Here is a 13946-nt window from a genome sequence, read left to right on the forward strand (position 1 = left end):
TCAAATGCGTAATTACCTAGCACATACTCAATCTTCTGTGATAGGTAAAGCTGTATTAACAAACAAGAGGCATTACTTTTCCCATCTTGTCACCTTGTGTCATTTAGATTTGTTTTCACTAATTCTTGGCCTATGTGAACCTTATCAAGATTTGACTCCACAGCCCATGGAGAACACCCAGGACTTGGTTAACGTGACTCATTTAATATTTCCTTCCTATTTAATCTCTGTGTTCTTAAATTATGCTCCCTTGTGTAAGTGGTGAACATCAAAAAATAATGAAAACACTTTCATTTTATATCAACAGAGTTTGATTTTTTAAAAATATAAATGGCTGCTAACATATCAATGAAAACTGTTCGGGGAACATGAATAACCAGTTGGAATCTAAAGATTTTTAAAAATCAAACTATAGATGATGATTATTCCAAATAGAAGTGCTCTTAGAAATATGATCTGTGTCTCTTATTCCTATATATTTAAACTACAATAAAGAATTTCATTTCAAGATAAAAATTCAATTAAGAATCTAAAACCTCTTCACACAGAGCTACATACTGTTTTCACTTTTGTTGAGGAACCCACAGGGGCCCTAATCCAGATTTCAAAATACCATTTTTTTTATTAAAATTTTTTTTCTTAATGTTTATTTACTTTTAAGAGAGAGAAAGACAAAGTATGAGCAGGGGAGGGGCAGAGAGAGAGGGAGACACAGAATCCGAAGCAGGCTCCAGGCTCCAAGCTGTCAGCACAGTGCCGGACGCGGGGCTCGAACTCAAGGACTGTGAGATCATGACCTGAGTCAAAGCCGGACGCTTAACTGACTGAGCCACCCAGGCGTCCCTCAAAATATCATTTTAATGTTGAAGTGATCTGGCAAGGTTTTCTCCTCACCTCCCCACTGTCATCTCTGCCATTTCTCTTTAAAAATTTTTAATGTTTATTTATTTTTGAGAGAGAGAGGAAGAGAGACAGGGTGTGAGTGGGGGACGGGCAGAGAGAGGGAGACACAGAATCTGAAGCAGGCTCCAGGTTCTGAGCTGTCAGCACAGAGCCCAACGTGGGGCTCGAACTCACAAACTGTAAGATCATGACCTGGGCCAAACTTGGATGCTTAACCAACTGAGCCAGCCAGGTGCCCATCTCTGCCATTTTTTTTTTTTTTTTAATTAAAAAAAAATTTTTTTTTAACGTTTATTTATTTTTGAGACAGAGAGAGACACAGCATGAACGGGGGAGGGGCAGAGAGAGAGGGAGACACAGAATCAGAAGCAGGCTCCAGGCTCTGAGCCATCAGCCCAGAGCCCGATGCAGGGCTTGAACTCGCGGACCGCGAGATTGTGACCTGAGCTGAAGTCGGACGCTTAAACGACTGAGCCACCCAGGCGCTCCCCATCTCTGCCATTTCTAATGAAGATTGGAAATACTCAAGTTCATCCTAGTCAGTTGCCTTCTCTCCCCTTCCTCACAGTTTCTGGTGTGGTATGTAGTCATTGAGAGATACTCTGCTTCCCCAGCCCCTCTTGCACTCTTATTCATTTGCTCCTTTAAAACCCAGGCCAAACCTACTGAGTTTAAATGCTCTTTAAAATCCATATATTACAGTGGCACTGGGGTGGCTCAATCAGTTAAGTGACTGACTCTTGATTTCAGCTCAGGGCATGATGTCATGGTTCGTGAGGTTGGGCCCCATGTTGGGCGCATGTGAACAGCACAGAGCCTGCTTGGGATTCTCTCTCTCCCTCTCTCTCTGTCCCTCCCCCACTCGTGCTTGCTCACTCACTCTCTCTCTCAAAATGAATAAATAAACTTAAAAAAAAACGAATAAATTCTGGAGATATAATGTACAGCATGATGACTGTGGCTCACAAAACTGTGCTACACACTTGAAAGTTGCTGAGAGTACATTTTAAATGTTCCCATCATGAAAAAGAAATGGTAATTATGTAATATGATGGAAATATCAGTTAATGCTGATTGAACAGCATTGTTCATTGAAACTATTGAACAACAATAGCTTCAAAGGTGTGAGATGGGACAGAGCATGGTCCTTTTATTGGCCTGCAAATTATCCAGATGAGCGAATTTGTACAGGATCACTTCCTGTCTTGGTCCATAAGCAAAGAACAAAAAGTAAATAAACTGTAGGCATCTAGAGAATAGCTCCTGTATTCTCCTGGCTTTGTCACTTTAGAGGTGATAAGTAAGACTTAACTCATGATTCGATTAAATGATCTTTACCTTATTTTAGATTTATCCTACATTTGTGTGCATTTCTTTGTATGATATTAGAAGAATCTCAAGGTCAAGGACTTGGGTGTGTGAGTGTGTGTTTGCTTGCTTTGTTCCAAGAATGATAATTAAAATGAGACTTAAATCTTGAGTCACCATGTAACTTGTCCAGACTCATTCTACAATTGTAAGGACTATAACTTTCTTTAAAGAGACAGAATTTAAACATTATCAACTTTACAAAGCTGTCTGATTTGCACTGATAAATATGAACAAATAGTTCCCAAAGCCCAGTAGAGTAAAACCCTTGCCCATCTAAATACACATACAAGATGGGATACATAACTGTCAGAATCAGTGGAATGATTCTCAGACTGCTTTAGGTCAAGTACAGGAAAAGGGGGGCTCAAGTGAAAGTCAGCATTCAATTCCCTACCTTTTTTTTTTTGTCATGTCATGTAGTGAATGAATTCCACCATGAATTCCAATGAAATGAAATTTTGGGTAGATTAAGTTCCTGAAAAAACTAATTCAATGCAAAGTGAATATGGAGAGGGAAATAGTACTGAAAATGTGGATTGACTTAAATGCTAAAAACAAAACAAAACCCCACAAAAATGAAAACACTTCCTTTTAGCAGTTAAAAGGTACTTTTAGTAAGAAAGAGTTATTACAAAGTTATTAACACATGTAAAAATGACAGTGGAAAGAAATAAGGTGAAAAAAAATTCAATTCCATAAACACTGATTACTGCCTATTATAGTGATGATAATGATGTTGAGTATGACCAACACAACCATATAATGAAAACCAGTCATTGGGCTCCATACTTTATATAGATTATCTCACCTAATTTGTACAACAATTTTATGAAGTATTTTTTTTTAATAGTTGAGAAAGCTGAAGCCTTGAGAAGATAATTTGACAGAGTCTAGCTTATTAGTGATTGTATTGAGAATCAAACTCAGGTCTATTTGACCTCAAAGGAAAAGCCAGGCTTTCAAGACAGTTTAGAGTAAACATTCTTCGAGGAATAGTGAAATCTTATACAGAAGGGAAAAAAAGATATGGTTGCAGCCACGTTCCAAGAGCCGATCTCAGTGCTGTGGCATAGCAGACGAAAGAGCAGTACAAGCTTCCTTAGATTTAGCTCATTCAGAAATGAAAAATATGATTCAGACACAGAGAATAAGAGCTCAGAAAAGAAGAAAACAGGAAACAAGCTGAAACTATGGCATTTCTTTTGGGTACCTATTTTGTGAGCATGTGGTGGTGGACTTTCTTTTCTTTTTTCAAGTTTATTTATTCATTTCGAGAGAGACAGAGCAAGCAGGAGAGGGGCAGAGAGAGAGGGAGAGGGAGAATCCCAAGCAGGCTCCACACTGCCAGCACGGAACCTGACACAGGGCTTGAACTCATGAAATGTGAGATCATGACCTGGGCCCAAACCGAGTCAGATGCTTAACCAACTGAGCTAACCAGCCCCTGCCCCTTAGTGGTAGACTTTCTAATGGAAATGCCAGCAGAAGCAGCTAACATATCAGTCTTGATTATCTCAGCTGACTTTTAATTCATTAACTCTGGCCTGAATTTAATCAGCATAGTATGCCGCCCAATTTTGTATTAATATATTATTTTTGGTGATTAGTTTCATGTATATCTCCCCCATCACAATGTGCACACAATGAGAAGAGAGACCAAGTCTGTCTTGTTCACCACTGTACCCCAAGCACTTTGTTAACTGCAGTTCCACGGTAATTGATAAAGAAATATTTTTGAATGAATGAATGAATGAATGAATGCTTAATCATTATGCTACACTGCCAGCCATTGTACTAGGTGTCAGGATTTACAGATGTATGAGAGTTCTGCCATCTAGAGCTTCCAGCCTGGTGGAGAGATGATCATCCAATAAATAAGATACAGTGTGGGAAGGGCAACAAAATACATGTGCAAGTTACAGAAGTAGCAGGGAGGAGGAAATGATAGACAACTGAAAAGGAACGGTAGATACAAAGGCACAAAGAAGAATTATTTAGCTCCTATTCTGATTCCATAGTCTCTATCAAGGAGAAAACCTTCAAACCAGAAGGGAGATCAGATATGTTAGCAAGGATTTAACATATAAAAAAGAGATGGGGGGCTCCTGGGTGGCTCAGTTGGTAGAGTGTCTGAATCTTGGTTTTCAGCTCAGGTCATGATCCCAGGGTTGTGGGATTGAGCCCCACATAGGGCTCTCTGCTGAGAATGGAACCTGCTTAAGATTCTCTCTCTTCCTCTGCCCTTCTCCTCTGCTCATGCTTTCTCCCTCTCTCTAAAATAAAATAAAATAAAATAAAATAAAAGAAGGGGGGACAGTGAGATAGTACTCAGCTGTTTTATGTAAGCATGCCCAGGTCCAGGCCATTCATGCTATGGAGCAATGAAAAAGCTTAAAGCTATGGTTGCTCAGTCTAATATGTGTGAAGAGCTATGGGGAAAGGAAACAAAAGATGATCAAAATGGGAGTGAATTGTTTAAAAAAAAGCTAATTCTAGGTAATATTCTAGAAAGGATTATTTAAACAGATGGTTTCTGTACATCTGAAGAAAAAGACCAGTGCAGTGACTACTAGAGTCATCACTTGGGTTCACTAATGAGAGAATGTCCATTTGTCAAATTAAACTCCATTCAAAATCTCAAGCTATAAAATAGATGAAAGCTGGAGTGAGATACAGAGTCCTGACCCCATGGAACCCAACTGGAATACCACTGATCTCGTTTTGAGTTTCTTGGACAAAGTTTTTTATGTTCTACACATGGAAGGACAAAATGTGAACTCATTAATAAGAGTATGGTTAGATACATGAATTTTTAGTTATCTGAGAAGTTGAAAATGTCTCTTATAACAGTGATGCTTAGCTCTTTTGGACACCAGTGAGGCTGGGAATGAGGGATGTGCCACATATACCAACAAGTTTCAGCTGGAGTTCATTGTGGCATGAAGGGGAAACTCCCTCCTTTCCTCTTGAGGATCACTACTCTGAGAGAATACCCTGAACTGGACTTTGTCTTGTTAAATATAATTTTTAAGTCATACCTTTTTTTAATTTTATTTTTAATTTTTTAAAATTTACATCCAAATTAGTTAGCATATAGTGAAACAATGATTTCAGGAGTAGATTCCTTAATGCCCTTTACCCATTTAGCCTATGCTGCCTCCCACAACTCCTCCTGTAACCCTCAGTTTGTTCTCCATATTTATGAGTCTCTTACGCTTTGTCCCCCTCCCTGTTTTTATATTATTTTTGTTTCCCTTCCCTTATGTTCATCAAGTGAAGTCATATGATATTCGTCTTTCTCTGACTGACTAATTTCACTTAGCACAATACCCTCCAGTTCCACCCACGTAGTTGCAAATGGCAAGATTTCATTCTTTTCGATTGCCGAGTAATACTCCATTGTATATATATATACCACATCTTCTTTATCCACTCATCCATCAATGGGCATTTGGGCTCTTTCCATACTTTGGCTATTGTTGATAGTGCTGCTATGAACAGGGGGTGCATATGTCCCTTTGAAACAGCACACCTTTGGATGCCTAGTAGTGCAATTGCTGGGTTGTAGGGTAGTTCTATTTTTAGTTTTTTGAGGAACCTCCATACTGTTTTCCAGAGTGGCTGCACCAGCCTGCATTCCCATTAAGTCATATCTTGAATGAAGACTAAGGGGTAGGCTTATCACATTTGAGAATGACAAGATGAAGTTTATTCAAATTAAAGAACAAACTTCATTGATCACAGGTCATGTTCAGCACTAAAGAGAATTCTTGCCCTGGAGATGTATAAAGTTTCGATTTACAGGATGAAGCTGAATTGATTTACCTGGGTTTTGTTTGTCTGCTTGCTTTTTGTTGCTCTTTTATTTACTATCAGTTTAATATGAACAAACAAATTGATCAAGGTCTAAAAAGCTACTGTATCTTTTAGTGTATTCTCAGGGATAGGGCATCCCCAACTTGGGAGAGGATATTATAACACATTCCTATACACCAGATAGATCCCATCTGGAGTACAATGTCCAGATCAAGTACCATATTTTGAGGTAGACATTAACAAACAGCATTATATCCAGGAGAACTTAACTGAGCTGATAAAAGGTCTGAAATCCATGCCCTAGGAGGATTAGTAGAAAGAACTAAGGATGTTTAATCCTATAGAGCTGAACCACAAGGAACCCACATAGCCTACAGTCAAACATTTGCATATTCATCACTACTGCTTTCAAACACTTGGAGTTTAGAGAACAGGGACAGGATTTATTCTGTGTGCCTGGAGGGCAGAATTAGGGTGAAAAGATAGAATTAGATGGGAGCATACTGGTCAATGTAAAGAAGAACTTTCTAACAATTATAGCTGGATAAATAGAATTGGTTATCTCAAAAAGCAGTGTGCTCTGGGCATCAAAGATGTGGAGTAAGTGGCTTTGTACTGGACATATATTTGATAGAAAGAATTTTTGGTTTTGTGGTATGAGTTGGATAGACAATGTAGTCACTAATTCTCTGGCAAACCAAAGAGAAATATTCATGTTATTTTGATATTCAGTCAAATCCTATAGTATAATTCTTCTGCTCATTAGTTGCTAACAGCAGGTGGCAAATTGGAACCAATTTAATTATGCCCCCAAAGAACCAGGAAGATTTGATTACTGTCTCAGCCTATAAGAAATTCAACAACCTGGATTCACAATATGTCTGTGGCTTATGTACCACCACAAAAATCACCAGAAAGGAGGATAATATCAACATACAAGATACATAAACTTTCATATGTTCCATTATCCCCCTTTCTGGTTTAGGTCAACATTGCTTCTTCTAGTGGTGGCTATTAAGCCAAATGAATCCAGCAGTGTGCTGGTAGATATTTAACAATGATGTCTCTGGGGAAAAAAAAAAAAGTTCTAATATGTTGTGTTTGTCAAGTCCCATGGTGTAAATAATCTCATCATGGCTGATTTTAAACTACTATTGGGAAGATATATGCACAATACATCTCAGTGAGCAACTTTTGTGGCTCTAGCACACCACTGGATGCATTCCATAGTTTGATAAGGAGAATCTGTTAAATCGATTACTCCTGAACCAGAGGATCAATGTGTATTGCACAAGAAGAATATAAAGATTTGATTACATATGCTTAATTGTTCCATTAAAGTTAAAATATCAGCAGTATTTTAAGAGAACATATTCTTTAATGTATTGCATTTGCCCAGAGCTGAAGCCCAGTCTGTCAGTCTCCATCACTTTGGTTAGGTATATTTTTTCTGTACTTGTTAAAATAGGTTGTGCACATGACACAACAGGTGTTTGGCAGGTATCAAAGTTTTTCATTTGGTGTTGGAGCAGGGCTCCATTTAAGGATACATTCTGGAAGCACTGGCACTAAGTATGCTCTTGAGCAAGTTCTATGGAGTCCAACAGTGAAGTTCCATAAGGATAAATGGAGTTAAAATATACTATGGCCAGCAGACTCTGACTCATCTAATAGAGAACTATAGAACCAGGATGTGGTTAAAGACATCCAAAAATTTAGAAACTACAGACTTGAGATAATAGCCTATGTCAACCATTTCTTACAACCCCCCAATCCTTTACATCTTCCAGAGCATGTAGGATATTTACCTAGAGGTTAGTAAATCATGAGACTGTTGAAGGGATATGAGGAACAAGGCTGGAGGTGAAGGGGGGAGAATTATGTTGCATGGGTAAGTCACTAAGTGAATAAAGCACAGCCTTAAATATGAGATTTGGGATGAAGAAAATTTAAATAGAGAGTTTTAAAAGGTTGATTATTAAAGGAAGTTATCAACTGGCAACTTTTTTTTTTAAGAAAGAGAGCATACAACCAAGCATTACTCAAGGAACACATGACTGAAAAATTGAGAAAACTATATAACCCTTGGAAGTAACTGGAAATGGTACCAGAGTGGCGATAGGCCTTTGATCTTAGAAAGGAGAAAAAGAACAAGGTTGGAAAAACATTGAGAAAGAGAAGCCAGTCAAAGCTGTGAAAGCTAAATTAAATTTCCTAGAACAAGGTAGTGGAATCCAGTAAGATATAACCCAGAGGCAATTGGAATGCCAAGGCTCTTTGAAACATAAATGGCTGCCTAATGCATTTTACAGATACATGTGAAATGGGAATAAAGGTTAATGTAATTGTTCAACAATGTGGTGCAGATGATGAAATATAAGCACTTAATTTGGAAAAGAGTACAGTATTAACATGACTGCCTTGATTACTGTGAAGAGTATGACATGTTTGAATGGGCTTGACAGGGAAGACGGACTATTCTCTGCAATGCAGAAATCTCAAACTAGTTATTTCTTCTAGGAACAACCATTTTATTCAATCAGCTTTGTGTATTGATGGTTTTTTGACAATGTTTTGAGCACCACCACCACCAACAAAAAAGACGCTTGAACCCCCAAACAGAATTGGATGTGTTCTACAAATCTAATTGCATATATTATTTCCCAACGTGTCTAATTTATAATTTGATTAAGAGATGGATTACTAAATAAGAATCAGTTTTACAAGGAAAAACTAAATTCCTATTCTTATTCTGCTTCCAAAATATTTATTATAAGAGAACATCAAGAAGTATGTAGTGAGTGTTTCTGTTTACTGATCTTTCACTATTAAGGGCCCATTGGAAGAGGTGTCATTGCATTAGTGGGTTCTCTGTTTGGAACCTAGAGAAACACCCTGTAAAGACATGAGGCACAGTGGAGGGAGAACTTCTCATTACTGTTCTAGGCTGTTAGTTCTCAAATAAGGAAAAGGGAAACTACCCAGTTCCAGGTCCAATGAGTTTCCTGTGGTGTTTTATCTGGTCTCCATGGAGAGGGCCTTGGGAAATGTTTATCTTGTCAGATGGGCCTTTTCTGTCCTCACTCAATAGCCAGCTTGCTGCTACTCACAGAGATCCACCACCAGTCAAAGCCAGAGTTGAAGTTTGTCTTTAACAATCCTTACTTTCCTTTTTCAGTCCTTCTCTGTGCCAGGGACCTTCCTGCTGCCCCAGTCAAAATAATGGAATCAATTTAGCTACACTTATTTTGTTACTTACCTTAGAGGTATTAATATTTCAAGACAAAATGTTACATTAGAAGTGAAATTCCAAGTACCAAAGTGAAATTTTTGGATAGTTAATGTTTTTGGATAGCTAATTTTAGATTTGGGATAGCTAAACCTTAGGTAAATATAGTTGATGATATTTTAAAAATCATAAAACTTAATATACTAGAGGAATTATAATTAAAGTATACAACTGTTTCTCCATTCAGTCTTCTCAGATTTTTTTTAGCAAACTAGTCCACATTACTATGATCTTTTATTAGGTTCATGTGATATGGTTCTGAGTTTCTAAATATTTTCAGTACAATGAAGCTACGATGAGATCGCCTTAGAATCCCATTATCTTTTTGCTTGGTATTCATCTGAAAGGAGCAATGACATCCAAATATCTTCTTTCAATGACAAACCTTGGCTTGCCATAACACCCACTCGAATGACTGCCTCTCCAACTTCCAACACTAAGAACAATAAAAAGGAAATATGGGGGTGCCTGGGTGCTCAGTCAGTTAAGTGCCTGACTCTTGATTTTGGGTCAGGTCATGATCTCATGGTTTGTGGGTTCAAGCCCTGCACTGGGCTCCACACTGGCAGTGTGGAGCCTGTTTAGGATTCTTTCTTTCTCACTCTCTCTTAGTCCCACCCTTGCTCTGTCTCTCTCTCAAAATAAATAAATAAGCTTTAAAAAAAAATTAAAAAATGAATAAATAGTGGGATGCTTTTTCTTCTTCTTTTCTTCTTCAGCTTAGTAAAGAAAACAGCATAAAAGCAGCTGAATATAAATTATAATATCAGAATAAATTACTGCCTTATATGGAAGGTTCCTGTGGGTGTGTGGCTCGTCCTAACATTCATCACATGTATAATGTGCCTCAAAGTTCACCATAATAAATCTTTTGGTTCTCAGAATTATAGTCTCCCAGCTGTTAAAAACCACTTCACACAGTACCAAACTCTAGAAAGGTATGACTCCCTATAGGTACAGAGATTGTCTTTCCCAATGCCTAGAGGGGGTGATCAATTAATTTTAGAATAGGAAGTAACAGGATAATATAACCGATTTTCTATTGAATGGGTCAGTGTTTAACATCATTGTGCTTCTTTTTCTTCAGTACACATGGCCTCATAATTTACCTATCCTGCTGGGTCTTTGTTAAGATTAAATTAAATAATGTTTATAGAATGCCTGGGAAATAAAAATCACTTAATGAATGGCAGCCATTAGTATTGTTTGAGTTTAGAGAATGACTTTGTTCTTTGAGGAGGGTGTAGAGTTGGTTTGCAGTAGGTTAGAAAGGCAGAGGGTGGATTTCAGAAGAAAATTTAGAATTATTATTAAATTAAACTATATGCAAAGCTATCTTGAAAAACAACAATAATAGCAGATTGCTACCAAAAAAGATCCTAAGGGACTTTCAGTGAAACTTGTCAAAAATACCATCAAAGGAAATAGAGACATACTCTAGGCTAGGGTCGTGTCTAGGTTAATTTGAACAACTGCCTTCTTATACAATTGGGAACAAGGCAGATATACAAACTGCAGATATACAAACAAGGTATTTTAAAACACACAGCACACCTCTGCGCCTGGAAGCTAAAGGCACAGGTAACGCAGGTGTACTTATGGTCTTCAGCTATTTAACAAGAGGCTCTTTATGTTAAGTATCCTGGATTACCTAAAAAAGATTTCCTTTGTCATTAGATAATGATGAGAGAGCATTTCCTATATATTGATAGGCTGATGGATCAGCACATATTTAAAGATTGTCTTGGTTGATGAAAGACAGTTTCTGAGCTATGTTTCTCTCTACTTCATCTCTAATGTGGCCTGGACACCTCTTTGACATCTCTTTAATGACTCAAAAGCCTCTCAAAAATCAGTATGTCCAAAAATAATGTCATTATCTACCTCTTCCCTTCTGATCCCAGCCCCAACCTGCTCCTCTTCCCAGATTCCTTGCCATACCCTCGTCATAGAGAAAGGTACTATTACCCACAACCTGTTCAGTTTTGTAAGCCAGAAATTTAGGAATCATTCTTGACTGTACCCCTCTTTTCCTTTCAAATCCAGTCTGTCATCAGGAACTGTTGACTTTACTCCCCAAATTTCTCCCTCTGTCCATTTCTCTTCATCTTTCCCACCATCAGTCTAGCTAATCTGTCAACATCTCTCCTGAACTACTGTGATAGCCTCTTAACTGGTCTAACTCTGTATGTTCCCCTACCAACATGGCAACCCTTAACCCCAAACTATACTCACATCACAGCACAAACCAGATCTTATTATTCTACCACTCTGTACCCTGACCCACGCTTAAAACTCTTGGATGACTTTTGATGTTCTTAGTATGAAGAGAAAAAAAAAATGCCTTAGCATGATCTACAAAGCCTTGTCCTGCCTTCTTCATGTATAATCTACTTCAGGAATAATCTATTCTTTTTGTCTCTGCTCCAGCCACACTAGCCTTTATGTGCTCACTGTGCTTCCTCTGGCACAAGGCAGTTCTGGCTCTGCCTGCTGCCTGGACCACTCTTGCCAACCCTTTGGCCTAGTTATCTGTTCAGATTTCAGTTCAGTCGTCACTTCCTTGAAGAAACCTTCCTTGACCTCTGGACCATATCAGTTCCCTGTTACTACTTTCAGAACCCCTTGCAACTCTCCTTTATAGCTCTTAATGAAGCTGTGAGTTTATTTTGTTTACATGATTGATGTTTTTCTTTCCTATTAATATGGAAGTTCCAGGAGATAAGGGACCACATCTATTTTTGAGACCATTTGGCCCCAACCCCAGTATAGGGTGCATGACCTAGTAGCACACAATAACAAATATTTATTGAATGAATAAATAAATGATGTCAGGTAAGTTTTCCACATTGTTTGCAGTGAAGACACTTTACTGTTTTTGCATAAAAGGAAAAAAAAAGCCTTAGCAGGCAGTCTGTTGTGTAAAATGTCGTTTGGTCAGTGAATATAAATATGAAAATGGTTAATTCAACCAAATCAAGCTAAGGTTATAAGGTTTTGCAAAAAGTGAGTTCCTAACGTTTTTTTTACCTTTAGTTTTAAAGAGTTCAGTTTTTCCTCCCTGAGGTGTTCTCTCAACATCTCCCGGTGGAGCCTCTCCTGTTCTCTTGCAAATTCACCAAGAGTGTACTGGCGCACACTGTTATGGCGGCTGGACATGCCCAGGGTGCTACCCCCTTGACTGGGCACGCTCGTGAAGCCTTGCCTCCTGGTGAAGTAGTACACGGTGACACAGCTAAAATGCACATTCTTTGTCCTTAGTCGCTTCTCCCTTTTGAGGATGGAGGAAGCTGAAAGAGAAAGAAACAGTTCAGTGAACACCTAGGGCAGCAGTCTTCAGATGAGGTGAAGAATTAAAAAAATGCCATTTGATGCTATTGAATCTATTGTCAACCCTTTCTGGCTAGGAGACACTAAAAATGTTCTATCTGAGAGCTGGCACAGATTTCTATTTCCTTTCTTAAATTTTCCTCCAGCTGTAGTGGAGTAGACTTTTAAGTCCTCTATAATGGTAGTCTAAGCAAACTTTCAGGAAAGTTGCCAATAGTCTGTGAGTCAGTGGCAGAATTTAATTTATTTCCCCTAACATCTTAAGTTTGGATTTTATGGTTCTTCACATGAGTTGCATCATACTATAATCAGAAAAGACATACTACAAGCTCCTATATTTTGGATATTGTTTTGATATTGAGGGCCCTTGGCAAAAAAATGTCTATGAATTTTAGAAAATTTTAAAAAGCAATAAAAACCTTACAAAAAAGGTTTGCTGGCACTATGAAGACATTTTCACAACCTAAATTTAACAAAGTTTTCATCTGATAAGAACCCTACTAACTAGCATTACAGACAGTAGGATTTTAATATAAGTGTACATTGAGACAACTGAAAATGTCTATGAAATACATTAGAATCTTTATTATTAGTTGGGGACATCAAGATGTATTAAGCATCATGGAAGTTTGAGATATATACCATAGTTGAGAAAAAGAGAGGCACACATTACAAACATGAACTTTCGTCTATTTTATAAAGTAACCCAGACTTGCAGAATTTGAGTTTTTTTCAATGTAGGTAGTTAGTGGAAAAGCTAAACTTAAACCAACAATTCCCCAATCTGGTGCCATATTATATGATATTTCTCCATTGCAGAAAGAAAAGTACACTGAATTGAGGAGAAAAATATAGAATCAGGCTCTTATGGATCATTTCACCTACTCCCCTACCAATATGTTGAAGTTCTAACGCTCAACACCCCAGGATGTAACCTTATTAGGGTTACACAGGTGATTTTTACACAGGTGATTGAGTTGAGGTAAGGTCATTAGGGTGGGTGTCAATGCAGTACAACTGGTGTCCATATAAAAAGGGAGAATTTAAACACACATACATGGAGGGATGATGTAAAGAGACAAAGGGAGAAGTCCATGTGAAGGTGGATACAAAGATTAGGAGTATACTGCAAAAAGCCGAGATGCCTTGGGCTACCAAAAGCTGGAAATGCAAGGAAAGTACAGTTTTCAGAGAGAGAGCGTGGTTCTGCTAACACGCTGAGTTCAATCTAGTCTCC

General features: G+C 38.1%; 1 protein-coding gene across 3 annotated transcripts in view; it reads right to left on the reverse strand.

The window, feature by feature from the left end:
- The window catches only part of CSRNP3 (cysteine and serine rich nuclear protein 3), a 212609-nt gene that overhangs the window by 15430 nt on the left and 183233 nt on the right, over positions 1-13946 (reverse strand). For all 3 annotated transcript variants that reach the window (XM_058715076.1, XM_058715077.1, XM_058715078.1), the window contains one exon: positions 12410-12669. In XM_058715076.1, coding sequence (XP_058571059.1) covers positions 12410-12669 — 260 coding nt within the window. The remainder of the gene's footprint in view (positions 1-12409; positions 12670-13946) is intronic.

The sequence above is a fragment of the Neofelis nebulosa genome, chromosome 2, assembly GCF_028018385.1.
Source record: "Neofelis nebulosa isolate mNeoNeb1 chromosome 2, mNeoNeb1.pri, whole genome shotgun sequence".
Classification (NCBI taxonomy): Eukaryota; Metazoa; Chordata; class Mammalia; order Carnivora; family Felidae; genus Neofelis; species Neofelis nebulosa.